The 26326-nt window shown below is 40.5% G+C and overlaps 4 protein-coding genes and 1 non-coding gene across 5 annotated transcripts; 1 reads left to right on the forward strand and 4 right to left on the reverse strand.

Annotated features, from left to right (window-relative positions):
* Positions 1-1078: 1078 nt before the first annotated feature.
* LOC114763571 (plasminogen-like) lies at positions 1079-7597 on the reverse strand. The gene is made up of 19 exons (XM_028953332.1): positions 7517-7597; positions 5760-5904; positions 5573-5679; positions 5140-5254; positions 4721-4860; positions 4532-4652; positions 4305-4423; positions 4030-4192; positions 3772-3896; positions 3500-3656; positions 3244-3398; positions 2975-3123; positions 2598-2691; positions 2336-2453; positions 2174-2248; positions 1951-2091; positions 1758-1864; positions 1521-1666; positions 1079-1433 (listed from the first exon to the last, which is right to left on the reverse strand). Exons 1-19 carry the CDS (start codon positions 7557-7559, stop codon positions 1272-1274), a joined length of 2382 nt encoding a protein of 793 aa, XP_028809165.1. The 5' UTR covers positions 7560-7597; the 3' UTR covers positions 1079-1271.
* Positions 6357-6429, reverse strand: trnar-ccu (transfer RNA arginine (anticodon CCU)). Its single transcript has one exon. It is a non-coding gene; the product is annotated as a tRNA-Arg (tRNA).
* Positions 7598-8435: 838 nt separating the features above from the next.
* Positions 8436-14031, reverse strand: LOC114763661 (plasminogen-like). Its single transcript, XM_028953426.1, has 19 exons — positions 13989-14031; positions 13496-13640; positions 13141-13247; positions 12533-12647; positions 12256-12395; positions 12058-12178; positions 11865-11983; positions 11625-11787; positions 11418-11542; positions 10884-11040; positions 10632-10798; positions 10114-10262; positions 9934-10027; positions 9609-9723; positions 9439-9513; positions 9229-9369; positions 8917-9023; positions 8673-8818; positions 8436-8597 (listed from the first exon to the last, which is right to left on the reverse strand). Exons 1-19 carry the CDS (start codon positions 14029-14031, stop codon positions 8436-8438), a joined length of 2391 nt encoding a protein of 796 aa, XP_028809259.1.
* A 1181-nt stretch (positions 14032-15212) lies between these two features.
* On the forward strand, positions 15213-26201 carry LOC114763873 (centromere protein J). Its single transcript, XM_028953684.1, has 18 exons — positions 15213-15282; positions 15458-15633; positions 16385-16481; positions 17416-17592; positions 20571-20709; positions 20792-20885; positions 20962-21964; positions 22048-22168; positions 22274-22352; positions 23375-23563; positions 24120-24233; positions 24312-24372; positions 24471-24547; positions 24862-24966; positions 25047-25187; positions 25271-25355; positions 25454-25574; positions 25654-26201. The coding sequence occupies exons 2-18, from the start codon at positions 15577-15579 to the stop codon at positions 25841-25843; spliced, it is 2850 nt and encodes a 949-aa protein (XP_028809517.1). The 5' UTR covers positions 15213-15282; positions 15458-15576; the 3' UTR covers positions 25844-26201.
* On the reverse strand, positions 17310-19361 carry gpr31 (G protein-coupled receptor 31). The gene has a single exon (XM_028953685.1). The coding sequence runs from the start codon at positions 19144-19146 to the stop codon at positions 18151-18153; it is 996 nt and encodes a 331-aa protein (XP_028809518.1). The 5' UTR covers positions 19147-19361; the 3' UTR covers positions 17310-18150.
* Positions 26202-26326: the final 125 nt, after the last annotated feature.

The following is a 26326-nucleotide window of genomic DNA, read 5'->3' on the forward strand; positions in this document are numbered from 1 at the left end:
AATAACATTCACAACACTTTAGTCACGATCCATAAGATATATTTTACTGAATCCACTGTTTTCTGGATCCAATCTTAGTTAATTAAGTTCAAATAATGTTTACATTTCAACTTCTTCTCCAAATCCACCAAGCAAGAATAAATAATATATATGATTGTTTGATTTCTTTCTTACCTGAACAGAGAACACATATGGCAATGGTTTTGTACACGTCCATGATGTGGCACAACTATCCAGCGTAAGCATTTATGTCTCTTTAAGCCGAATAGGTTCTCTCAAATCAATGATTCTCCTTATGAGGACAAAGAGCAGAGATTAGGATTTGTTTGTCTATTGGATTTGAAGTTTCATTTCCCTTAAATTGATGATTATATCATGTCCCGTTGTGATTCCATACAACCCACAGTTAGAGTAAATAATCTATCCATTTATCTTTCTGTCTCCCACAGACAGAAAAATACTCAAACATAAAAATAACAACCATTCAATATTGCAATAATTCCGAACAAAAAAAAGCATATTGTTGTATGAAATTTAAACACTTAAATGCACTTTCAAATTCAAATTTCCATCAGCCTGTTTTTCTCCTCTTAGTTGCATCAATCGATTCATGTTAATCATCAACAGCAAAAGACTAATGTCCTGTATTCCACACACAATTTGCAGTTTCTTTTACTGTGTATATAATAGATACCCATGGAAACGTCACATTACTGATCCTCACTATATACTCATTTATCCTTGAATGAGAATGGTCTGAACATCATTCTAATAATTCTATATGTTTTATTAGAAATCCTTTGCTGCAGGGAACAGTTAAATTAACCTGAATAAAGATTGACGTTTAGCCTTTATCTGTTCATTTGGTCAACTCGTTTCATTCCTAATCCAAAGACCCATTGTGTAATGCCATTGGAGAAGAAGACCATTCATGAGTTTTCTTAAAACACCGATGAGGTTTTAAAGATGGCATAATTGGATCGTGACTAGGTGCTCTGTGTGACAATTCGGTGATTAGTAGTCTGGAGACACGAGTGTGTGTGCATTTATTATACTGAAAATTTCACCTTTAAAGTGATTCACCAACCGAAGCACCTTTATTTCAATCCTTCCAAAAAAAACCATGAAATCAAGTTAAGGTTCACATAAAATGCCCATGAGACTCTTACAACAGCCTGTTATTAATTGTTCAAGCATTAAAACAAAGGCCTCAATGCATATGAAACAACAGTATAACAGTTTATTCTGTGATTTTGGGTTAAATGAGACAATTACATTTTTGCAGTTTCTTTTTCAATCCAGTCAACAAACTTAGACACTCTCGCATACACTCCGGGTTTCATTGCCTCAGCACAGCCGAGTCCCCAAGATGTCACACCCTGAATGACAAATCTCTGCTGAGTGTAGCAAACCAGTGGTCCTCCACTGTCCCCCTGAAAGAATGAAACATTTAGACAATTCTGAATTACAGTTCTTTTATGTTTGATGTACAAAGAAGAAATCTATGATTTCTATCCCACCTGGCAGCTGTCCGTTCCTCCTTCAATGTTTCCTGCGCACATCTCGTGGTCCTTTACCCGCCCACTGAGATAGCCAGGCTGGTTACAAATCTTATTTTCAATAACAGGGAAGCCGGTCTCTTTCAGAAGTCCCTCTCCACCAGTTCCTGTTTACCCGTCCAGGAAAAGGGGGATTCGTAACTTTGTACTCTGTTGTCATAACTACTAATAGGCTACATTGCAAAATAAGAGCCATACCTTTTGTGTCCCCCCATCCAGTTACATAGCAAGGTGTTTTTCCAGGGACAATGTAGTCCTTCTCAGGCAAGCATGCAGTCATAACCTGATCATTAATAATCACTGGTCTGAAAATCACAGAACAGAAGAGCACAGATCAGTCGTTCTGTTCTTTAGTGTTGGCTCAAGTTTTAAGCTGTAACTATTACTTCACCTATCTAGCTTGAGAAGAGCAATGTCTTTTCCTGTCGGCTCCAGAACCAATTTTTGAACATTCCGCTCTTGCTTAGACGCTTCAGTTGCTCTCTCCGAATGAATTCCCAATACGACTTTATAGGCGGATGGCCGTGAAGATCTGAAAGCGAGAAGAGAAGCTATGACAATGACAAGTGATGACCATTTCCACAACTTTTGATCATGCTAATACAACATCTCACCTCTCTAGGCAGTGAGCAGCAGTCAGCACCCACTCTGGAGCAATGAGAGTTCCTCCACAGAAGTGTACCCCGGTGCTGCAAACAGGAATCAGGAATCAGAATATCTTTATTGTCATTGTAATGAGATGAGATGGGAAATGGAGAACGAACAAGTAGCCGTACCTGGTCCGCAGACTTATTTGCCAGGGCCAGGAGTGAGGTTTGGAAACGCAGCCTCCGACGATCCTCCCGAAGCATTGTGCGGGCATGGTTTTTGGCGATCCACACTCCAGTTCGTTCACTGATACACATCATTAGATTACTTGAGTTTGAATGACATTTCAGGATTTCAGTCGTAGTTCACAAAGTAGCAGAGCACTTCAAGACCTAATTCCATCATACTGTACTAACTATTGAGCAATGTTTTCATCCTTCACCACCTTACCACAGTCTGGGATTTTGCAGTGGTCCCATTTCTTGTTGACATCGGTAGTGTAACACCAGGGTCCATTCACATCATTATCAGGGTTTCTGCATTGCTAATCACATGAACACATTGAAAGTACATAGACATATAACAACGTAAAATTAATAAAACCAACGTGGTACCATATGCTGTTTGCCATTTGTTGTAGCCCTGATTTTTTTCTCTTAATTGACTGCATTATTTAAGCCCCTGCCTTTGCTATCTCCCTGTTTGCTTGTCTGTATAGGTCATCACTACGTTGTTACCATTCAGTTGAGACTTTAGCTGAACATATTTCCTTTAATTACTGCATTTGTGCCTCATGTCGAAATATCTGCGCTCCATTCATCACCTACATTTCCTTCCAGGCCTTTGTCAGGGTGTGTTTCGGGTGTGAAACTCCCATGGTAGTGGGGCGTCATTGAAGACCAAGCCTGGCAGGTGATCCCCATTGAAGTCATGGATATTGCACCTCGATAGTCAGCTCCATTTCCCACCTTACAATCTTAATGCAATATGGCATGCATAGATCCATTTAATTTAATATGTCTTTATTTTTAATTGAAATTAATAATATTTCCATCAAGTTGTGTGTGATGTTTGAACTATTTAAATATTCCCACACCTGGAGCTGGGGTGGACAGATTAGGATTGGAATCTGAAGGCTTAGCAGAGCATTTTTGCACATTGCAATACTCCCAGCGGGCTGAAGGGTCCGTGGTGTAGCACCATGGGGCACGGTCACCATCTGGGTTCCTGCACAGGTTCCTCCTCAGGTCTCTGATGGAGGACAATTGGAGCACAAACACATTTCACAGTTCACTTTAAATGTCTGAGGTGACAAACCAGTTGAAGAGTAACACAAACTAGGTTTTTCTTACGCAGCTGGAAAGTTCTGAGGGGTCTTGTCATGACGATGAGGAAGCATGGAAGACCAGAACTGACATTGCTTCCCACTGATGGTCTCTGATGTGGCACCGCGGTAGGAGCTTCCATTGTCCTCAAAGCAGTCATCTCCTTGTGGAATAACTGGTTCCTCTAAAAGTCAAATTAATGTCTCTGGGTCAGTATCCTCTGTTCTGACAAAATTTTGTGATAAATTGTCTGTGTTGTTGTAAATGTAAAATTTCTGAATACAATGATGGGTTCTGACCAGGTCGAGGTTCAGATCCACAGGTCTGAATTTCACAAAACTCCCATCGAGTGTTGGGGTCAGTGGTGTAGCACCAGGGGCTTCTCTCACCAGTGGGATTTCTACAGTAGTTGGATTCAAGACCTCTGCAATGGACAAACCATAACAGGAAGTACATATCTCAATTTCACATTACCAATGAATAGATAAATTATGTGATTTTGAGTCATTTTTAAGAGAAGACACAATGTATTGGAGGCCCCATGAACGTTGTCTTACTTGCATGGGTAGTTTTCTGGAGTTCGAATGTGTTTATGAGGTGTTTGTGATGACCAGCTTTGGCATGTTTTGCCTGAAACGGTCACTGCAATAGTTCCCCTATATGAACGTCCATCACCTGTACTGCAGGTGAGCTGTGGCACCACAGTTGGAGGCTCGGCAGCTGGGAGAGTCAGATTATGCAGAGAACAGAAAAAGTATTTAGAAATGTAGTATACTTCATTCATCAATGATGTGGAAGGCAACAAGCCTGGGAGTTAGAAGGAGAGACTCACTGCAGCGGGCTATATTGCAGAATTCCCAGCGCTTATTGGCATCTGTTGTGAAGCACCAAGGTCTGGGCTCCCCATCCGGGTTCCTGCAATAGTTCTGTTCCAGGTATTTATCTGGAAGACTTCCAGTTTTAACCATAGAGAGAGAGTGAAATCAATTCCACAAAACCAGAAGCCATAGAAACTGTTGAAATTGTGTATTAGTGAGATGGGCCCTGGTTGTCACTCACGCTTCAGGGAGGTAACCATGATTGTGTGGTGTTTGGGAATCCCAGCGTTGGCAGGTGAATCCTGATTCTGTTTTAGAGATCTTGCCCCGGTAGTCTTCCCCGCTGCACACCATACACTCCTCTGAAGGATTCAATACATTGTCAGTTATTTCCCCGATTCCCAATAAATTCCCAATAAACAAGACTTACCGGAGCAGCTTTGGACTTCGCACGTTTCCCATCTTTTTTCTGGATCTGTGGTGTAGCACCAGGGTCCAGCAGCATCATTGTCTGGATTTCTACAGAAGTTTTTCTCCAAGTCTGCTCTAGGATATTTTTCAGGAGTAATGCTGTAATGGAACACATTAGTAGCGCTTAATTAGTTCTAATAATTAATACAAAATATGAATGAGCAATATAACCATAAGTTATGGCCAAATTAAGAAACAATGTCATATTGTTTATATTCTACCTAGTCACAACACTCATTTCATCAGGATTAAAAAATCTAATGCTTCTACGTTTTAGATGTAACAGTACCTCTTAACTCACAAGCAAACATTTCTCAAAAGCAGTAAGTCTGTGAAGCGATAAGTCAAAATGAGAAAAATAATAAAGATTAGCCATACTTAGGCACATGGGGAAATTTTGAATCCCATCGTTGACACACTTTCCCTGACTTTGTTCTAGATTTTGTCCCTCTGTAATTGGTGCCAGTGCCATCCACACATTCCTTCAGGAACACTGAGTGAAAGAATAAAATGAAACACGTTAAAAACTCACACATTTATAATTTTATTGTCATTTATATTTATATAATTTTATTGTTATTTATAATGGTGTGATGACATCAAGTGTATGACTTGAGTGCAAATTATTAAGTGTGTTTCATTCCTTCTGGGCAAATTATGTTTTTTTTTATGTTAATGTTTTTAGAAATGTATGTAACCAATGAAACAAATCTTGAGCACATACTGTACTATTTGCATTTATTGAAATTAATGACATGACAGGCACTGGGTATGAGTGTTATTCAATGAGTTTTAATCATTGCAAACTTACATTTTTTCTCATACAGCACGGAGCTCATTCTGCGCAACACCATTTCGATTTTTGAGTTTGCTGGTATTGTCAGACACTCTTGGTCCTTTTCTGCATATACAAAGGACCTGGTAGAAGAAGTGTGAATTTCATGTTACAAGTAAATAGTTCCTCTGCTACAAATGGATATATAGGGCCGGGTGTGTACCTGCAAGTAAAGGCTGCCTCTGCATCGCATTTACCAGCACATTCAGCAGCTGTCTTCACAGTGTAAGTTCTTTTAAGCAGCATGAGAATCCAGGCCCCATCTGTTTTTTCGTACTCGTCTAGAGGATCTGACAGTGTTCCAGAAACTTTAGGTATAAAAGAAAGACAACAGATATATATAATTGTATAATTTTTTTTTATTTCTACAGAAATGTTGTAAAATTTTAACACTATACACAACTGAGTTTCAACTTAATAAGTTTCAAAGCATCATCAGCTTTGGACACTCAAATCCTAAAGGCCAACTTATAAATATATCTTTTAGTTACATTCCCAGAGTTGACAGGCTTTAAAACACAGCCACCCAACTGAAAGTTCGTTCAAGAACTTTCATACATTGTTTGGCTGGGAGCACAATGCTGTCAAACTGCAAACTGCAACAGTTTTTCAGCTGCCTGCGGGTAACAACACACCAGATCACCATATAGGTGTGATGGGTACACTTTATCTTGTCCTAAATGAGTAAATGTTTCAAAAAGGATTTGGTACTTAATAAATAAATATTTTAAATGACTAATTTGTTTAAAAAAAAAATCCCCACCCCAGATGGGACTCGAACCCACAATCCCTGGCTTAGGAGGCCAGTGCCTTATCCATTAGGCCACTGGGGCTTGTGACACATGATAACATTTCAGTAACCATCACTGTAAGCACTGAAGATATGAACTTATCTGAACGTTGTCTTTTCTAATGATGTTTACTGTGACTGAGACGAAATAAAATATTTTTAAACTTAAGTATTGTCTGTGTCATTTACCTTGAAATATTCATGAATTTAATACTTTCCATAATAAGGACAGCAAACTACAGCAAAAATGACAGGTATGTAGTTTCATCAATAATCCTTTTTCATTTACAGTTCTTCCACCCAGCTTCATTCAACATTCTGATGCAGATGGATGAAAGACACGTTACTACCCGTAAATCAAGATAATATTTAAATAAACTCCTCTTAGCCAATCAAAAGCAAACATAAAACATGGTTTGTAGATGCAAGAATTGATTGATTTTTGTGCTGCCATGCTGATTTACCGGCTTAATGTGTGGTAGTTGTTTGCTAACCTCACATCCTCCCCCACATACAACCTCAGCCCACGTAGGCACATACACATACATATTTATTCTCTGTATTTATTCTCATGCTGAGAGGGCGGAGGTCAGCAGCAGCATTAGGCAGACATAAAAGACGACCTAAGTTGACGACCTGTGCTTTCCGACTTGTGCAATTTTTAAAAATAAAGAACATCAAGGTTTGGTCCTCGCACATTACCGTTTTACACTTAAAATGCTATTGTGAAATGAAAGAAAATCTTAATTTTCAGTAATACAAAGCTTAATAAAACAGAAATACTGAAAATACTACTTCTATAATATGTCTCAATATCAAATCTTTTCATTTAATTCACATAATGATTTTACCATGTAGCACTGTTGTCGAGATTAAATGCATAGCTTCAATCCTAAATGAAACATACATTTTCAACATTATGAACCACTGAATTCATAGTTTTTTTCCCTCTGTAGACATCATATGAATCCAGTGTTATCGGCATACTAAACAGTGTGAACATCTGCACAAATGAATCATTAGCAGATATTAAAGAAATTATACAAGTTAAGGGCTGCATGGTAAAATTATGTATTTGACTAAAATAAATAATAACATGTAATTTATGTTTGATGTGATGCCTTCCTTACCTGTACAAAGAAGACATATTGCGAGGGCTTTGTACACATCCATGCTATGGCACGAGCATCCACTGTATCCCAGCTCTTTGATGGGATTTGTGGCTTTTAAACAGTGTCAGTAAGACAAATAGATAGATTTCACTCTCAAATCAATCATTGTCCTTGCAGGGACAAAGAGCAGAGATCAGGACTTGTTTGTCATGGTTGCCTAAAACCACGTTTCCCCTCTTTTTCTTTTAATATTGCATTTTTAAAACATATTTCTTTTAATCCCAGTAGAGAAAACTGGCTTTCTAGGGTTTGCTCTGTCTGATAAAAATTTAAGATGCAAAATATACACTAATAGTACTTAAGCATAATTATTCAAAATAGTAACAACAAGAATACTGTCCAATAAGCATAAATCTGTTCAAAAGAGCATATGAGAAATACATTGCTTTTATTATAAACACTGAGGTACATTTGTTCTCCCAGTATAATCAATCAAGGTTAATGATCAGCATCAAAAGACCAATGTCCTCTAGTGTAAACAGAATTTACTAATCATGAACACTCCGTCAATGTTGGCCAAACTATACCACACGGAAGTAAAATTCTAAACAAAAGGCCACTTTTAAAAAGGTTTTTATACCGATGGCGACACTGGCATAGCACATAGCATGGACCACACAAGACCTCTGATGGTGTACTGTTGTAGAAGGATGCTTGATCTTATTGAGATCTTCAACTCCTCCTACTGTCCATGAGCACTTTTCCCCCGGTCTGGCAGTACAAGAGACCCCACAGTGATCATGGAGTGGGTTTACATGGTCTTTAGGTAGGTGGCGGGAGTCAAAAAGTCATCAAATTCATTATTCCTTATTCGTGTCATGTCAGGGTTGTGACTGTTGTAGAGAAATATCCATCTGAATTTGAAGGTGTGACGCAGCTAATTTTTGGCAATTTCTTTATCAATCCAGTCAACAAACTTAGACACTCTCACATACACTCCAGGTTTCATTGCGTTGGCACAGCCAAGCCCCCAAGATGTCACCCCCTGAAGGACAAAGGTCTGCTTAGAGTAGCATACAAGTGGTCCTCCACTGTCCCCCTGAGACAGATAAACAAACCGCTGTTAACTTCTGCACTGTCTGCATGAAACATGGTGCATTTCATGTGTCCTCACCTGGCAGCTGTCACTTCCTCCTTCAATGTTCCCTGCGCACATCTCATGATCCTTTACCCGCCCACTCAGAAAGGTGGGCTGGTTACAAATCTTATTTTCGATCACCGGGAACCCAGTTTCCTTCAGCATCCCTTCTCCGCCGGTTCCTGTGCAATCAGCATAAGTTGTATTTGTTTATATAACAGAGGGGCACTGTAATGAATACATGAGTTACTTTGGCATTGTTCATAAGTAGCTAGTGCACCTTGAGTATCACCCCATCCTGTTACATAGCACGGGGTCTTGCTTGGCACAACGTAATCCTTCTGAGGTAAGCACGCTGGCAAAACCTTATCGTTAATGACCGCAGGCCTGAAATCAAGACACCAGAATCAACTGCTTTCAAAACACATTCGGAGACTTTATAAAAATTTGCATAAATTTGTACCCACAATAAGGGTACTTTAGATTCTAAATGATGGCTGCCAGGAAGTGGGTGTCGATTCATATGACCTTATCTCTACCCACAAGTTAAGACACAACGAAAAACAACAAAATGAAGAACTATTACAAATACCTGTCCAGCTTGAGAAGAGCAATGTCTTTCCCAGTTGGTTCAAGAATGATTTTTTGAACCCCACGTATTTGCTTGGATTGTTCAGTTGCTCTGAGTGTGTGGGTTCCCAAGTAAACTTTGTATGAAGATGGCCTTGGAGACCTTGGAAGAGTGAATAAAATGTTAGATGTGGCATGGAGTTTAGCATGGAGTTTGCTTGAAGGCTCCCACCTCTCCAGACAATGTGCAGCCGTGAGGACCCACTGTGGGGCTATGAGAGTTCCTCCGCAGAAGTGCACACCAGCGCTGTTAGAAGTAATAAACAGAGTCGTGACACGCTTCTATTCCTGCTGCAGAGGCTTGAAATGGAGGATGCTTCACGAGGCAGGAAAGGTGGGTACCTGGTCCGCAGACTGATTTGCCAAGGCCAGGAGTGAGGTTTGGAAACACAGCCTCCAACAACCCGACCATAGCATCGCATTGGAGTTGTCTTGGGCTGTCCACATTTCTTTTGGGCTGTGTATTCATACATCATGTCATGTCATGATTTCTTTTGATCATTTATATCAGAAGACCAGCAATCATGCTCATACTTTCTTGCCATACTGTGCAAAGTATCAAAGTTTATCTGAAAATTAATGTAATTGTTCAAATGATTTTTATCCACCTAGTGTCTTCACCATTGAGGAAATAGCTGTTATGTCTTAGGTCAAAAGTCGTTCTCACCACAATCTGGAATATGGCAGTAGTCCCATTTCTTGACTACATCGGTAGTGTAACACCAGGGTCCATTGGCATCGTTGTCAGGGTTTCTGCATTGCTTGTCACAAACATTGAATGAAAATATGGAATAACATGATTGAGAATTTGGGGCTGTCAAGTCATAGATTTAAGTGCATCACCTACATTTCCTTCCAGGCCTTTGTCAGGATGTGTTTCAGGGGTGAAACTTGCATGCTGGTGGGGTCTCATTGATGCCCAAGCTTGGCAAGTGATGCCCATCACTGTCTTGGATGTTGAACCTCTATAATCATCCCCATTTACATTCATACAGTCTAAATACAGAAGAAATATATCTGTTCTTAGAAATAAATTTTATATAACTTTCCTAATAAGTTAAGTGGACAGTGTAATGAGACCATGGTGCAACACTCAACAACACAAGACTACTTGTTAAGTGAAAGTGATTGTCACTTGTGATACACAGCAGCACAGCACACGGTGAACGCAGTGAAATTTGTCCTCTGCATTTAACCCATCACTCTTAGTGAGCAGTGGGCAGCCATGACAGGCGCCCGGTGAGCAGTGTGTAGGGACGGTGCTTTTGCTCAGGGGCACCTTTGCGGATTGGGATTTGAACCACCACTGCCCCCTAATTGTTAATAGTCATAGTACTGTTAACAGTCATAAAATAACATTGACACCTGGAGATGGGGTGGACAGATCAGGGTTGGAGACCTCTGTTGGCTTCCCTACATTTGCTGAGCATTTTTCCAATTTGCAATACTCCCATCGGACTAAAGGGTCTGTGGTGTAGCACCATGGGGCACGGTCACCAACTGGATTCCTGCACAGGTTCCTCCTCAGGTCTCTGAGGGTGCAAAGTCAAAAACAATCCGCTTCCTATAATGAATCTACAGAAGGCAATGCTGAGCATTCGTGTTTGCTTGACTTACGCGTTTGGATATCGCTGAGGGGTCTTGTCATGACGATGGGGAAGCATGGAAGACCAGAACTGACATTTCTTCCCACTGACTGTCTCTGACATGGCCCCACGATAAGAGCTTCCATTGTCTTCATAGCAGTCCTCTACTTGAGGAATGACTGGTTCCTCTAAGGGGTGCATATCATGGAATAAGATGATTCTTTATTAGTCCCACAAGTAGGAAGTAGTTAGTGCGCCATGTACGGTTTCACTTCCAACCCGGTTGAACAATCTAATGTCATGTTCAACCACCTTGGTTCAACCACCACCTGCAACTACAACAATATTTGGCAATTTCCGCTATTTAATGGGAAGCAACCAAAGCACAACTTTTTTCCATCTTCTCTTTCTCGACACAACGAAGGCAGTGTACTTGGATCTATTAAAACCTCACAGCACTGTAGCTTGGACACAGAAACCATAATGGCATCACGGCTCATTCCCTCTTCAGTATTTACAGGGCATGTACATGAATAACAAATAGCGTCTGTTGTTGGTAACCAACCAGGCCGAGGTTCAGATCCACAGGTTGGAATGCTGCAGTACTCCCATCGAGTGTCGGGGTCAGTGGTATAGCACCAGGGGCTTCTCTCTCCATCAGGATTTCTGCAGTAATTCGACTGAAGGTCTCTGCAATGAGAAGACGTTGGGTCACGTATTTCTAACAAGCTCCTGCGTGATGGTGTCACAAGCGTCATGATGCAAATCTTACTTGCATGGGTAGTTATCTGGGGTTCGCACATGCTTGTGAGGTGTTAGAGACGACCACCTTTGGCAAGTTTTCCCTGAAGTTGTGACCGCAGTTGTGCCCCTGTAGGAATTGCCGTCACCTGTGGTGCAGTTGAGCTCAGGTTCAATGGTGGGAGGCTCAGATGCTGGAAGAAGGTGGAGAACAACATTTAACTAAGTTCAAGGTTTGTGAAGAGAGTGCAAGATGGCGGCAGAATCTCACTGCAGCGACGAATGTCGCAGAATTCCCAGCGCTTTTTGGAGTTAGTAGTAAAGCACCAAGGCCTGGGCTCCCCATCTGGGTTCCTGCAATAGTTCTCTTCAAGATATTTGTCAGGAAGCCTGTAATTTAGATTCATGATATTAATAAATGTTGAAACCAGTCCCTCAAGACAAAAAAAACTATAAATGCTTACGCTTCAGGAAGGTAACCGTGGTTGTGTGGGGATTGGTAATCCCAGCGTTGGCAGGTGTATCCTGACTCGGTTTGTGAGATCTTGCCCCGGTAGTCTTCCCCACTGCACACCATACATTCCTCTGAAGAACAGAAAGTCTATTACTGCCATCGCATGTTGACACTATCACAAGACCCATTTTTCACAACGTTCTGGCACCTGTACAGCTTTGGATGTCACACGATTCCCATCGTTTATCTGGATCTGTGGTGTAGCACCAGGGCCCTCTATGATCATTGTCTGGATTTCTACAGAAGTTCTGCTCCAAGTCTGCTTTAGGATATTTCTCAGGTGTCATGCTGGTACAAGAAAAACCTATTTACAACTAAAACACAATTTCTCATCTAGCATCTACACCTTATAAATAGTGAGGATGAAAGAGACCCTTCAGGGCAACACACAAGGACACTGAATAGTCTCAGGAAAAGGTACATACTTAGGTACGTGCGGGAATTTGGCACTCCATCGCTGACACCTCCTTCCGGACTTTGTTTTGGATTTTGTTCCTCTGTAATCAGCGCCGATGCCATCTACACATTCTTTTAAGTACACTGAGTGAGGAACAAATGAAACATAGCAGGATCAGTTCTGTGTTCAAGATGTTTCATGCAACTATATTGCATTATATATTGTTTTATTATATGCACTGACTTTGTAGAAAAACGTAACCACAAAATAATTAACAATAAAATCCATAAGAAGCAGTTTTCCACTCTATAAACCTGACAATATTGCTGACCTCTCACATAGAAAATTTCTTGTCACAGATTTCACAGTCGGGAAACATCATATCAGAAAGAATTTTCAATGAAGGGAGTGAAACTGCAAATGGGGTGTAAGAAGAACCAAAAAAGATCGTCTGTGTTTATATTGTAAAATCCCTTTCACCTCTGTTGTTCATTTACTGATGCAAGGGTGAACCTTACTCTGGCAGAACTCAGATTGAATATTAACCCAATACATGTATACTAAATTTTAAATGCATCATTTTGAGTTATTATTACAGGTCACCAATCAGCTTATCCTTACTGTTTGCTTACTTACGTTTTTTCTCAAATAGTGCCGAGCTCATCCTGCGCAACACCATGTCAATTTTTGAATTTGCTGGTATTGTCAGACACTCTTGGTCCTTATCTATGTACACAAAGGACCTACAGGAGAAATACAAGTAACAAGCATGAAAACCTGTTGAAATATGTTCCTTGAGTCATGTCATGAATGGGGTGGTAGTAGCCTAGTGGGTTCGCCTATGAACCAGAAGACCACAAAGTCCCTGAGCAAGACACTTAACCCTGAGTGTCTCCAGGGGGACTGTCCCTGTAACAACCGACTGGAGGTCACTCTGAATAAAAAAAATCATAAATGTAAATGATGAAAGCCATTTTCCACTGTTATGTACCTGCAGGTGAAGGCTGTTTCGGCGTTACATTTGTCCGCACATTCAGCAGCTGTCTTCACAGTGTAAGTCCGTTTAAACAACGCAATAATCCAGGCCCCATCTGTCTTTAGGTACTCGTCTAGAGGATCTGACCACGCTGCAGGCACTTCAACACACAGCCCTTGAGCATCAGCATCAATTTGCAAAACATCTATTTGGTGATTCTTAGAGAATTACAAGGTCACATCACATCAAAAACATAAGACCCGCAAATTCAAAACCTCATGTTTATTTTTGAGGAATTAATTTCTCCTATTCAGTAAAAAAGAAGAAATGCCTACTTAAGGAACTTAATAAATCAGCAATTAGTATCCATTCTACTCCACAAGACACAATTGCAGGGTCACCATCAAAGCGCAGCAGATCAGAATCTTGCCTTTTATTCAGTCAAAATGTCTGCTTTTTGTCTTTTTATATTAAAGTAGTAGAGTAATACCAAGAATTGATTTCTTACCTGCACAGAGGACACATATTAAGAGGGCTTTGTACGTGTCCATATTGTGGTACAACCAGCCACGGTATAAAAGTGGTTTGGTGGGCTTTGTGTCTTTCAAGCCGTCAATAAGACAAATAATAGATTTCACTCTTCAGTCAATCATTGCCCTAACAAGGACAAGGAGCAGAGTTCAATAAAAGTTTCTCAATGGGTCTTAAAAAAGAATAATAATCATAATAATTTTGATTATATACTGTGATCTATATCAGTGCTTGACTAAGATCTTCGGAATCTCCCTTTCTCGTATATAAAGACAAGGTATGATCATCACCAATACTATATAACATGAAAAAGTACATATATTATTAATAGGTTTAGTATATAGGAGCATTGGTTGTATTAGTGTAACAAAGCAATACTGATTAATGATCTTCATTTAGCATTTTTTTCTACATGGATTGGAATGTACCTGCAATTTTGCCACATGTCTCTATATCTATATGGAGATTCCTAAAAACAAACACACACAGTATATTACCACCCTGCTACCACTGTAGGTGACTAAAACTATGTTTAAATAATTAATTCTGAAAATGTTTAAATATATGGAAATGTTAGATTTTTGCCAACCACAGGAGACTTTGTTGGTCTGGACATTTCTATTAGCAATATTTTTTAACTTTACCATTGCATTTTAGATTAACATTATAACAAGATGTTGCAAGTGAGGCAGTGCTATGAAAGAACTGCATGTGCTCTCATGTGCATTCCTTCATTCTTTTGATGCTGCTCCACAGCCTGGAGGTGTGTGCGTCCTGTTGTCCACTGTCCTGTTTAAACCAGAGTGGTGGCACATTTAGGTGGAACTCGGATAGGGTGACATGCAGAATTCCCTGGTCACCATACTCATGGACTCAGTTCTTGATGGAACTCCAACAGTGTAGTCCCACAAGACATCAGTATTTCAGAATAAAGTGAAAGCCAACTGTTTTGTTTCAATGGAATGGAAATGAAATATTATTTATTACTATTATTTATACCATGTTGTGTTGATAAAATCTGTTATTAAGCTTACATAAAGAATATTAAGCTTACATAAACTTACATACACTTTAAATTTTTATATCATTTATATGTCTGTGGCTTTTGTAACTGAGTGGAAGTTTCTTGTGTGTGAGTGTGTGTGGGTGTGTGTGAGTGTTTGTGTGAGTGTATGTTTGCAGTTTCTATAACTACTAGCAGATTAAACACTTCTGTCTCCAACGCATGCAGCACACTGGGAAAGTGTTCATACAGACTTTTGGCAATTAAGGTAAAATGTATTTTATTGTATAATTAACTGTTTAATTGATTAATGTTTAAACTCGTTTACCATTAGATATTGCATTAATCTCATCTGGAAGAAGATTTATTATGCCAATAGAACTCACTTAGCAAACTGTTAAACTGACTGTATACATGAGCTACATTTTTTTTTTAATTCTTAGATAAAACATAAAAAAAATCCACTTCAACTGGAAGTGGCTGTGATCCCAGACCAGCTGAGCTGAGCTACAGTGTCCAGCCGTGTTACCATTTCCAGAGCCATGAGGTGACATGCGGTGACATGTCAGATAGCAGGCAGCATGCACTACACCCCCCACCGCAGGGAGCAGCCCCGCAGGTCAGTGTGTTGATGTGCGTTCTCTTTTTCAGGTTGTTTATTTTTAAAAAATAAAATGTAAGACAGAGAAATTAACATTTTTATGCCTGAACCAAGAAATAATAGACAAGAATACATTTTTTAAATGTTAAATAATTCATCATTTTATTTTAAATAATTAATATTTTTGTGTCATATTTGAAATGTTTTTGTATCATAACATGTTTTTGTATCGTATTTTGATACTTCGGGCAATAACAAATGCTCATGCATCATGCTCTACACTGGGAGTCCAATTCCTTTCTTCCACTCTGTCTATACAAATTGCCTTCAAACAAGTGCAGGACATCTTCAATAGTGAACTTCCTTAGAGCCATCTATATCTATATCTATAAATTAGCCATTCCATAGACCTCAGAATTCATAAATATCTAATTATTTGTTGTAAACATACCATGTCAATCTGTAAATTGTATAACTGATTCATCAAAACAGTATATTGTGGACTATGGATGACAATGTATATCATATCCAGAAAAAAATAACACATGACCATTGATTTACCACTAAATCTTATTCTGACTGTATGTGAATTGTAGCGCAAAAGGTATACAACAGGGGCCAGAAGATAATCAGTCAGTATACAAAAGAGTTTATATCTCATGGTAATGCAATGGGTCTAAAAAATAAATGTCTCAAATATGATGAGCACGGCATTAAAGAATTAAAGGGTTAAAGAAGATGCCCCTTTTTTCTCTTTTGGCCCTTCCAGAATGCACTGCAGCAAGAGCAGTGGTTGCAGCAGCACTTGGAGCAGCTCCAGAGGGTGGTGCAAGAGCAACACCGGCTGCTTTCCCTCCTCAGCCCAGGTGGGTGAGCGTGTGTCACAGATCTGTTTTATTTTTCAGACGATGGAGATACTAATAACTGAGATTCCACTATATTGTCCGGCTCCTAATTATACCTCTAACATTATTCATGTCATGTTCATACATTTTCAATCCTATGCATTCTATCACTTACACATGTTTCCATTTCATTTGTTGAAGCTAACCAGTATAAATGGTCATACCATACCACATGCTCACTGACACACACACACACACACACACACACACACACACACACACATGACTGGATGCAATGGAAACTATTAGGAGAAGTTTAAAAGTGTAACGCAGTATGTGTCACTATGACACAAACAATGAAATGAATTTTGGTTACCATGGTTACAATTAACAATGATTAACTTTTTTTTTTTTACATTCTTACATTTACTTCACTCTTGCAAGGGCAAGACCACATGCCTCAATCACAGACACATTGCCATGACAACACTGTTCTACCATCTCACCATAATATCTTCCTAGTCTAAAATACTTTCGCTTTTGATTTGTTAGTATGAAGTCATTTCCCAGAAAAGGGAATTCCGCCTATTTGGGCATCTCATTTGCTTCCAAATCATATTTTGAGTCTCTAGGCCACACAGCTTCCTAAAACAGATATGGACACATCAGGTCACTACATTTGAATTATGTTTTTTTATAGAATCATTAATAAACCAGTGGTTTTCAAGACATCTGGTGTCATCTTTATTAATTTACAAAATTAAACAATAATACATTCATATTTTAAGTAAAGCAATATTCATGTTTATTTATTAACAAATTGACATTTCACAGTAATTGACAGGTCAGTATAGTAATTTGTATTAATAAAAGCAAAACAGACAAATTATGGCTCTGTAGACCACAGGGTGTCAATTATCATTTGTTCCATGTGATCTATTCTTTCCTTTCCCAGGACTGATGTTAGCCCCCGCCCTCTCTGCACAATGGCTGGCCTCGTCTCCTTCACTAGTTTCTGGTAATCCACTGGATTCCGCTAACTGTTTCCCAAGCACCACTTCAATTCCTGACAGACTTGGATTACAGCCTGAAGCAGCAAGTTGCAGCTCTCACACAACCAATCACAACACGGGTATGAAGCACAGACAAAATCACAATTCATAAATGAAGACCTGCATTTGAACTGTGGAATTTGAAACAAATATAGACATAAATACAGATTCTTTGTTGTTGTAACAGAATGTCCACACCCATTCATCATGATATCATTGTTTCCTGAAATTCCTGGACATTTATGACTTCACCAGTTGTAACTAAAGCTTGTGACACCCTGGAGGAGAACTCTATTACAACCGCAACCTCCAATTAACCTTTCAGGTTATACAATATCACATCTATGGCCTCTTTTAAAGAAAATTAACTGTATCGTCTGTCTTTTGCAACCATCCCTTGGCAGTGTTTTCCAGCACTGCTCTTTGCTGGAAATTTGACATTCCAGTCAGCACTACTTACAACCCATCGCATTAGGCAAAGTGACTGGGGTTGGTTTGGGGTGGGAAAATTTAGGAGCAGGATTGGAAAACACCACCGTAGAAATAATCGTTTAGTTCAGGAAACCCCAGCTCTTGTGCAGTACCTTCAATACATTTGTGAAACATCCCTTGCAAACATTGTCTGCATTCCTGTGGCTTCAGTAGCACTGGTATTTGATTGAAGGGGTCGTTTGGACGCGCCCTGGATTAGGGTTGTTTCCAGCTGACTGTGTGCTTTCTTCTGGTTGTTCCTCTTCAGCACGGAGACATGGGAGGAAGGTTGACACGTACACGTCTTTGAACTTAGTGCTGGTTAAACAGTACACTATTGGGTCCAACAAACAGTCCAGAAACGAGAGGCACATGAACCCGTCGTAGACGTTCACGGCAATTCTTTCAGCGTCCTCAGAGTCCATGTCTCTGACAATCAGGAGCACCATCCTCGATATAGTAGATGGCAAGAAGCATAGTGAGAACACTAGCATGACCATACTGACCAGGAACACTGCCCTACGCAGCTTGGTCTTGTCTCCCACACTCTTCTGGGTGAGTCTTTTGATGATCTGAGCAGAACAAAACACCAAGATCACAAAGGGGATGAGAACCTGGGAGAAAAACAATATTTTCCTGAAGGTGTCGATTATGTTGTCATCTTCGCGACTCTGAGCGCAGCACTCGAAGGTCTTCAGCATGGTAGGGATGGTCATTGGAAGCAAGACTAGCCAGATGCAAACAGAAATGATAGGCGATTTCTTCAGGATCCGGTGGAAGACTCTTTTCCCAGGATGCACTACTCTAAAGTAGCGATCAATGGAGATGAGGGTTAGGAAGGCAATGCTGGCCCCTCTGTTCAAGAACATCACGAAAAGCATGGCCTTGCAGACCACGTCGCTGTCATTCCACCGCTGTCCCTTCTTGTAGTCGGCAGCCTTGACAGGCAAACAGATGAGCAGCAAGACGTCAGCCAGGACCAGATTGAACAGAAAAATGTTGTTGCCTTTGGTCTTCCAGAACTTCAGCTTAAAGATGAAGATATAGATCACGGAAAGGTTCAGCGGAAGAGCCAAGACAAATTCCACTATCATCACGGACGAATAGAAAACATACAGAGGATTCTCCTCTGTTGAGCAGTTCTCGCTTGGATGGTTGCTCATTTTCAGTCTGTGGAATCTGTCTTCAAAAGAAAACAACTGGACCTTTAGCCTGAAAGTATGGCATCCATCTGTGTGAGTGGCAGGGTTTGCTGCAGATGCCTCTCCACTGTTGCCTGGAGTCCTTCTCAGCTCAGCTGTGATCCTCAGCAGCTCAGTGCAGCTCACATCTGCGCTGACTTACACCGTTCAGACTTGTTGGCAGAGTCCCGCCCATGCCTGTGGAAACCAGTCACCACAGGCTGGGCAGATAAGCAGCACAACCCGGCAGACTTTCTCAAGAGGGAGGATGACACGATATGGCAGCTCATGCAACGCGTCACTGGAGAGCCCTAACGTTGGTTTCCTGTGTGAACTGGATCCTATTTTATCCCAGTTATGAAAGTGTGTGGTAATTTGAGTTTGGTGTCCTTGGTGTCAGAGGCATGGCCAACATGTCCGGGCAAGGCAGGTTCTCACAACATGGACTGGGAATGTGAAACTTTTGATTTCCTCTTCAGTTATCTTCTTCTTCTTCTTCTCCAGCTTCTCCCATTAAGGGTTGCCACAGCAGATGGTTGTCCACAACTGACTTGGCAAAGGTTTTATGCCGGATGCCCTTCCTGATGCAATCCTTCCTGGAAACACATAGGAAACACATAGTCACATGGATCCCCAGTGGCTGGGTTATTTCCTCCACAATCATAAAATTAGCTAATTCAGGGAATTCGCTGGAATAGCTTCAGTGCAGCTTGTATATAATGAATGACTGGACACCAGTAGTCCTTCATTTCATGCATTCTTGACAGCCGTCAGTCGTGTCCATTTTGTTCAAGTGTTCTGAGATCTTTCCTCATCTGACGCTCGTGCATGAGAGAATGTCATCTTGGTCAAAATGTTTCATCATAAGATGAAGGCGACTCACAGTTCCACTTTATTCGGTCCTTTTTGGTGGCTTCCCAAGTTTCTAAACTTTGGTGAAATATTCAAACCACGAAAATATTTTTTTTTCATTATTTTCTGCACATTTCTTCATGTTTTGCTGCAACACCAGTTCCTGTTAAGGGCAATCTACAATCGGCATTCAGCAGGCGTGTTTCCTAATGCTTTATCCACATGAAAGAAGGAAGAAAAAACAAGTATTTCGAGTCTAAGGAGAGCGCTAGTTAAGACATGCCGAGGCGGATTGTTTTCTTTTCAAGCAAAACGTGTTTTGACAGTTAATTACACTTAATATGAGCATTCAGTCCCATCACCGAATTCAGTCCCAGAATCTACATTCCTTTGGGCCTTTCGCATCATTTTAAGATGGTATTTGTGAATATATCGTTCTTTTGTGAATGTATTTTGTGAATTTTACATTTGCTTTTCGGTCTTTTGTAACGCCATTATAAAAATAATTTGATAAAAAAATATATTTATTGTTATGTGGCATTACATATTTGTAGATGATACTTGTGGCACTGGTGAGTCGAGGCAGCAAAACCTCTCCCCGATTAAAGAGGAACCACCAGAAGCAGTTGAGGACCACTGCTCTGTTAGCCCCTTTGGTGTAAGAAGGAGGGTCCCTTCAAATTCCGAGGACAGGTACCAATCGTTTTATATCGACAACAAAAAAGGATTTGACGCATTCGTTTGTTGTGACATTTTTGTTCATTTTTGTGTTCAGACCAATCAGACCTGCAGTTGGGAAGAAAACATTTGAGGACTTTGTTGAAGAGCAGCTACGACTTGAGCAGGACGTACTGCCAAAGGAAAGTCAGGTATTTAAAAAAAATAAAAGTGGTTAACCTTATCTGCTTTTGAAACCTTCATTCAACCAAGTCTTACTTTCCTCAGAAAGAACTTAAGGACGTGTGTATGGCCAAGAAGCAGTTCTTCCTGAGAAAAGGCGAGGGAACGTCATGTTTTAGGAAGACTAAAAGCAACATTGAAAGGCGAGCGTCTTTCAGCCTGCAGCCCCGGAGGGTGAGTTTTGCCACTGAGGCCCACCGATCGTCAGCACCCTCTCCACAGCCTGACAGGACAGAGAAGAAAACTCCACAGGTTCCACAGACACACGGCACATCTGCGACTCGGCCGCAGGGAAACACTGACGTGCAGGACACCATTCTTAACCAGATACGTGAGGGACGGCAGGTAAAGACAGCTAAGCGTCACAAAGAGGACGACGCCAAGGAGAGCCATGTTGAGCACCATGAATCGGACAAAACCAAATCAGTTCATTACTCTTCAGAAAGGAATGGAGACCAGAGAAAGTCAAGAGGCCACAGTGGTACAGAGACAGATGTTCAAAAGGGAAGTGGTGACTTTGATCCCTCTGTCCTGAACAATGCCCACCCTGGTAAAGCTCGTCCCCAGGTAGCATGTGTGGTGGCTTTTAAAAGAGTTAATGACCACATAGTTCGGGTGGATGAATACAGACCTAGTTCTGCAGAATGTGAACCGACACAGCCAACCTGGAAGACAGAAGAGAGAAGCTTGGCCTCAGAGTTGATGAGGTCCCTGAACACCAGCACCTCCAGTGATGGCAGCAGCAGCAGCAGCAGCAGTGACGATGACCCTGAGGTTCTATCCAGGCCGTGCAACAATGACCAGAACCTGGACCTGTCAGACGATGACTACGCTAGCGACACGGCGAGTGAGGCTGGAGTGACAGTCCCGCCTCGGATCTCTTCCTCCTGCTCCAGTGAGTTCAGTGAAGTTGATCTCCAGCAAGCCATGAGACCTGAGCCCAAAGCCAGTGGGGTGACCACAAACCTGCTAACCAGCATGTTCCCCCATGTCAAGTCATCACGACAGAAAAGAGACCGCAGTAAAAATACTACAGTTTTCAGAGACGGTACGTCAGGTAGATCGTTGGTCAGTGTAAGATCCTGCATAATTTTCGGCAGGTGACCAGCATGTGAAATTTTGCTCTTGCAGGACTTCACACATCCAGGCAACAGCGGAAAAAAAACCCCAAAGGCATTAGAGCTGAAGAGAAGCACAGCTTATTACTGGAGGAGATGAAAAGCAAACAGGAGAATGCAATGCAGTTTCTCAGGTTCTGCTTGAACTAGTAGCTGCTTGAATGAAACGTGACACTGATGAACAACTAACTAATGGTGAAGGTAGTGATTACTGCATCTCCAAATCTTAATCTCATCAGAGATAAAACGGCTGTCAGAGATGGAAATGGTGGGTTGTGCACCTTCTCCGGGGACAAAGTGAACACTGATGCAGTTCAGGTAAAGTGCTGATGGGAATGTTGGTGAATGCTTCTTTACTTTCTTCTCTTTGGCACTCAGCACCCAACGTTCAGAGTCATGCAAATAAGACAATAGACTAAAGTTTGGACGCAGCTAGTCTGTGCAGACTATGGAGATTATGGTGGAGGCTATGTTGAGGAATTTAATACGTTTAATTATTTAACGATTTAATTATTTTTATAATTATTAAAAAGAATTGTATAAGTTAATTAAACGTTTGGTTGTACCTACTCATTTATGAGTGGTCTTTTTGCAGGAGCAGGATTATGATGTAACACACAAAACACACAATAAAAATAGCTAAAAGTTTGAGCCTCTCCATTTCAGCGACTCGAAAGCAGGGAGCTTTTGCTGAGAAGGCAGCATTTCACGATGGTTCATACCTTGCTTTCTCCTCATACAAAAAAACTAAATATGATTCTTGAACTGGATCCTTCAAAAGGGCCTCATCTTAGTCTCCATAACCACCACAGAGTAGGTGAGTTTTTAAGTTTTGACTATTAGAACACCTCTCTTCACTTTCATGACTGCGCACTATTGTCATAATCAAAATCAGCTTCAAAGGTTGGTCATGATCATGAGAGAACAACGCAAGTTCTCAACTCTTTCAGGACTGTTGGAAAAATTTCTACTGTGGGGGTAGTATTCTAGTGGGTAACACACATGCCTGTGTGTACCATTGTGTCCCTGAGCAAGACACTTAAACCTGAGTGTCTCCAGGGGGGACTGTCCCTGTAACTACTGATTGTAAGTCGCTCTGGATCAGGGAGTAAATGGTAAATGCTGTAAATGTAACCCCCCCCCCCATGTGTTACATCATAGTTTTGTCTTCAGTGTAGAAAAAGGCTGGAAACATAGTTGTGTCTAAACTGTGTTTAAAGCAGCTACGTGAAACATGATTGAGTCTGAACTTTAGACTGGAAGTGTTAAAAAACTTTCATTTGGATTAACATGGGATATGTACTTTGTGTATGGGTGTGTGTGTGTGTCTGTGGACGAAGGAGCTCAGACAGCAGATCCTGGCTATACAGGCACAGTTACAGCAGCGGGAGTCCTGTTGGTCGAGAGCCCACACGCAGCTGCAGAGTCGTGTTGAAGCTTTGGTGCAGGAGAACCTCCAGTTGAGGGGCAAAGCCGACAGTCCGGAACCTCTGAACCCCTGTCCCCCTCAACATCGGCTTCACACACCTGTAAGAAAACAACACTTTAATATCGTACATCCATTGTTGTACATATCAAATTTGCCCATCCAAATATTCAAATTTCTTATAAACAGATGGGTGGATAATGGAAAAGAGTGGACATCGCACGCATGAATGGCATAATGGCAGAAAAACAACTATTATCTATGTTACTAAATGCATATAGTTATGTGGCATTTACTGGAACTGTGTTGGTGCAGACAGGCCCTGGTGACAAATTTTGGACCATTGTGCCTGTGACGTTTGGGTAAACGTTGCATGCATGGTCAGGATCAGCCTGAATTAGATTCAAGATCCAAGTTCATTGTCAATATACAGTATTTAGCATCATAGCAACCCCCACCCCCCAAAATACATTTATAAAAGTATAAAATGATTACACATAATTATGAATTTGGTTAAAAAAATTACTAAACTTAAAAGTGGTATCTTGAATTGGTTTTCTATTCAGTCCAGTCCAGAAAAACTTCCAGTTTTGTTGTTGAGATGCCAAGAATGGTCAAACAATTTATTAAATATAAACTGAGATATTTTGCCCGTCTAGAACAAAGAGCAAAAAGAAACCTTTGCTGAGGGCCGAATGGGTCTTCATCCCAGAAGTGCCACTCCTGCTTTCAACAGACAACCTTTTCAGAGAAAAGCAGCCAGAGAAGAAAAGGTGAGATTAACATTCCTCATCAAATTAAACTTGCAAGCGTTTATTTCAGAAATATCTAATTTTTTCATTTCCATATAGTCCTGTCACCGTTTTCATTCAAACCTTCTGGGAAGCAAAGAGCTTGGAGGGCCATATTTCCGTAAGACAAATGATTTTATATCTGTATGGTTTTATTGGTGCCTGGCTGCATTGTTGAAGGTATACCTTGTTAGTTTTGGTGATGAAACTGTTATGCAGGGAGACTGTCTTCATGTTCTGGAAGCGCTGAAGATACGTGCAGTTCCGAAAGCCATTGTGTCACTTCTGCTCAAAAGGTACCTGGCGTTTATCATTCTGAAATAGATGAACATGAAATATCCTGCTGTTTGCACATAATATATTCAGAAAATAAGGGTTTGTGGGGGCCTGATGGAGGAAGAAAGAAGCGGGGGGGGTCGCCAGAGTCTCAGCTCCACGTCCAATGAGGAACAGATAACCTTAGCGGGCAGTCAGACATCTGACTCAGACCACATGCTAAAGCGGCGTGAGGTCCTGCTCAGACAGCCTGTTTCCAGTTTCCCCGGTGATTCATGATCCTGCCTGATCTCCTTCTCGTCCCTTTGACCTGAATGTATGTGAACTTTTTCAGGAGAAACAGCAATGCTTTGGTCCCAAAAGCGTCCATAAAACACAAAAACCATCTATGCTAATGTCAAATGATGTAAAGGAGGAAATACTTTACCCAGATGGCAAGGTCGGTTTTACTCTCAGAAGCTGGTTTGATGTAAATAACTTCAAATTAATGCAGTGATGATTATTTCTTTTGATGGACAGGTCGAAAAGCTTCTCTCCAGCGGATGCCGTGTTATTACATTTAGAAATGGATCTAAAAAAGAAATCTCGGCTGACAGAAAGTCAGTCAAAATTACATTCTTTAATGGTGATGTGAAGCACCTTCTACCAGATGGCAGAGTGGTATGTGTGGAAATATGATGTCATATTGTGTCCCATGTGTTGCAATGATTGACACTCCTTTCTTTTTTTTTTATTATTGATAGGTATATTATTACTGTGATACACAGACAACTCACACAACTTACCCTTCTGGCTTTGAAGTCTTGCACTTTCCAAACAACCAGATTGGTAAGTGTTTAAATCATAATGTTGTTAAAGAGCGATTACGGTTCCACAATATGACCGGTACAATGTGGTAAAATGGAGCATTAAAACTTGGACATCAGAGAAACATCATCCCGGTGGTCCCAGAGAAATTCTTTTTCCTGACGGAACAGTCAGACAGCTCTACCCAGATGGCCGCGAAGAAACTACCTTTCCTGATGGAACCTTTGTTAAGCTTAATGGGTAGGACTTCACACATCCTAGCAAAGTCAGGCGGAACAGATCAACTGTAGCCTGTTCCCCATGTCTATTTAATCTGCAGGAAAGGGGACAAAACCGTGGAGTTTCCAAGTGGGCAGCGCGAAATCCACACTTCACACTACAAGAGAAGGGAGTATCCAGACGGAACTGTGAAGACCGTGTATCAGAATGGAAGGCAGGAGACAACGCACTCTTCAGGGAGAGTTCACATAAAAAATGAAAAAGGCGTCATTAGTTCAGAACACAAATAAATCATTTGAAATCATCGGAAAAATCTGTAAATAACTGTGATAAACTGTAAATTAACAGGTTATTTACATAAATATATGTTATTATTAGTAGTAGCTGTGTTGTTGGGATTCATGTTTTTTCATATGACCATGAATATATGATTTTGCATTATATTACTGTACTTGTACTTTCATACATTCGTTTGTATGTTTGTCTCAACTACTGACTGACAAATTTTAACATAAAGCTAGAACCACAACAATTATTATTTCAAAACATTGAAATATTTTATTTGAAGTTTTATTAATGTTTTTATTAATTCAGAGATTCTATCTTGAGATATTTGTCCACTGTGTCAAAATCCGTGATTTAAAAACAGCAGACAATGTCATATCATTTCATTTCAAACCAAATACTTAATTTCCACAAATAAATGAAATTAAATACATAATTTTCAACAAAGCGATATACCAGTGTGTTACTTTTTACACCAGGCAACATGT

The sequence above is a fragment of the Denticeps clupeoides genome, chromosome 14 (assembly GCF_900700375.1).
Source record: "Denticeps clupeoides chromosome 14, fDenClu1.1, whole genome shotgun sequence".
Classification (NCBI taxonomy): domain Eukaryota; kingdom Metazoa; phylum Chordata; class Actinopteri; order Clupeiformes; family Denticipitidae; genus Denticeps; species Denticeps clupeoides.

Bases quoted from the DNA above. Each gene is read 5' to 3' on its own strand.
- LOC114763873 (XM_028953684.1), top strand. From the start codon at position 15,577: ATGTCAGATAGCAGGCAGCATGCACTACACCCCCCACCGCAGGGAGCA. The intron at 15,634-16,384 runs GTCAGTGTGTTG...TGGCCCTTCCAG, and splicing joins CGCAGGGAGCAGCCCCGCAG to AATGCACTGCAGCAAGAGCA. The intron at 24,234-24,311 runs GTGAGATTAACA...ATTTCCATATAG, and splicing joins AAGCAGCCAGAGAAGAAAAG to TCCTGTCACCGTTTTCATTC.
- LOC114763571 (XM_028953332.1), bottom strand. From the start codon at position 7,559: ATGGATGTGTACAAAGCCCTCGCAATATGTCTTCTTTGTACAG. The intron at 5,680-5,759 runs GTACACACCCGG...TTCTTCTACCAG, and splicing joins GAGGCAGCCTTTACTTGCAG to GTCCTTTGTATATGCAGAAA. The intron at 3,657-3,771 runs GTCAGAACCCAT...TTTGACTTTTAG, and splicing joins TGGATCTGAACCTCGACCTG to AGGAACCAGTTATTCCACAA.
- LOC114763661 (XM_028953426.1), bottom strand. From the start codon at position 14,031: ATGGACACGTACAAAGCCCTCTTAATATGTGTCCTCTGTGCAG. The intron at 11,041-11,417 runs GTTGGTTACCAA...TGCACCCCTTAG, and splicing joins TGGATCTGAACCTCGGCCTG to AGGAACCAGTCATTCCTCAA. The intron at 8,819-8,916 runs GTGCACTAGCTA...CTGATTGCACAG, and splicing joins AGGATGGGGTGATACTCAAG to GAACCGGCGGAGAAGGGATG.
- gpr31 (XM_028953685.1), bottom strand. From the start codon at position 19,146: ATGAGCAACCATCCAAGCGAGAACTGCTCAACAGAGGAGAATCCTCTG.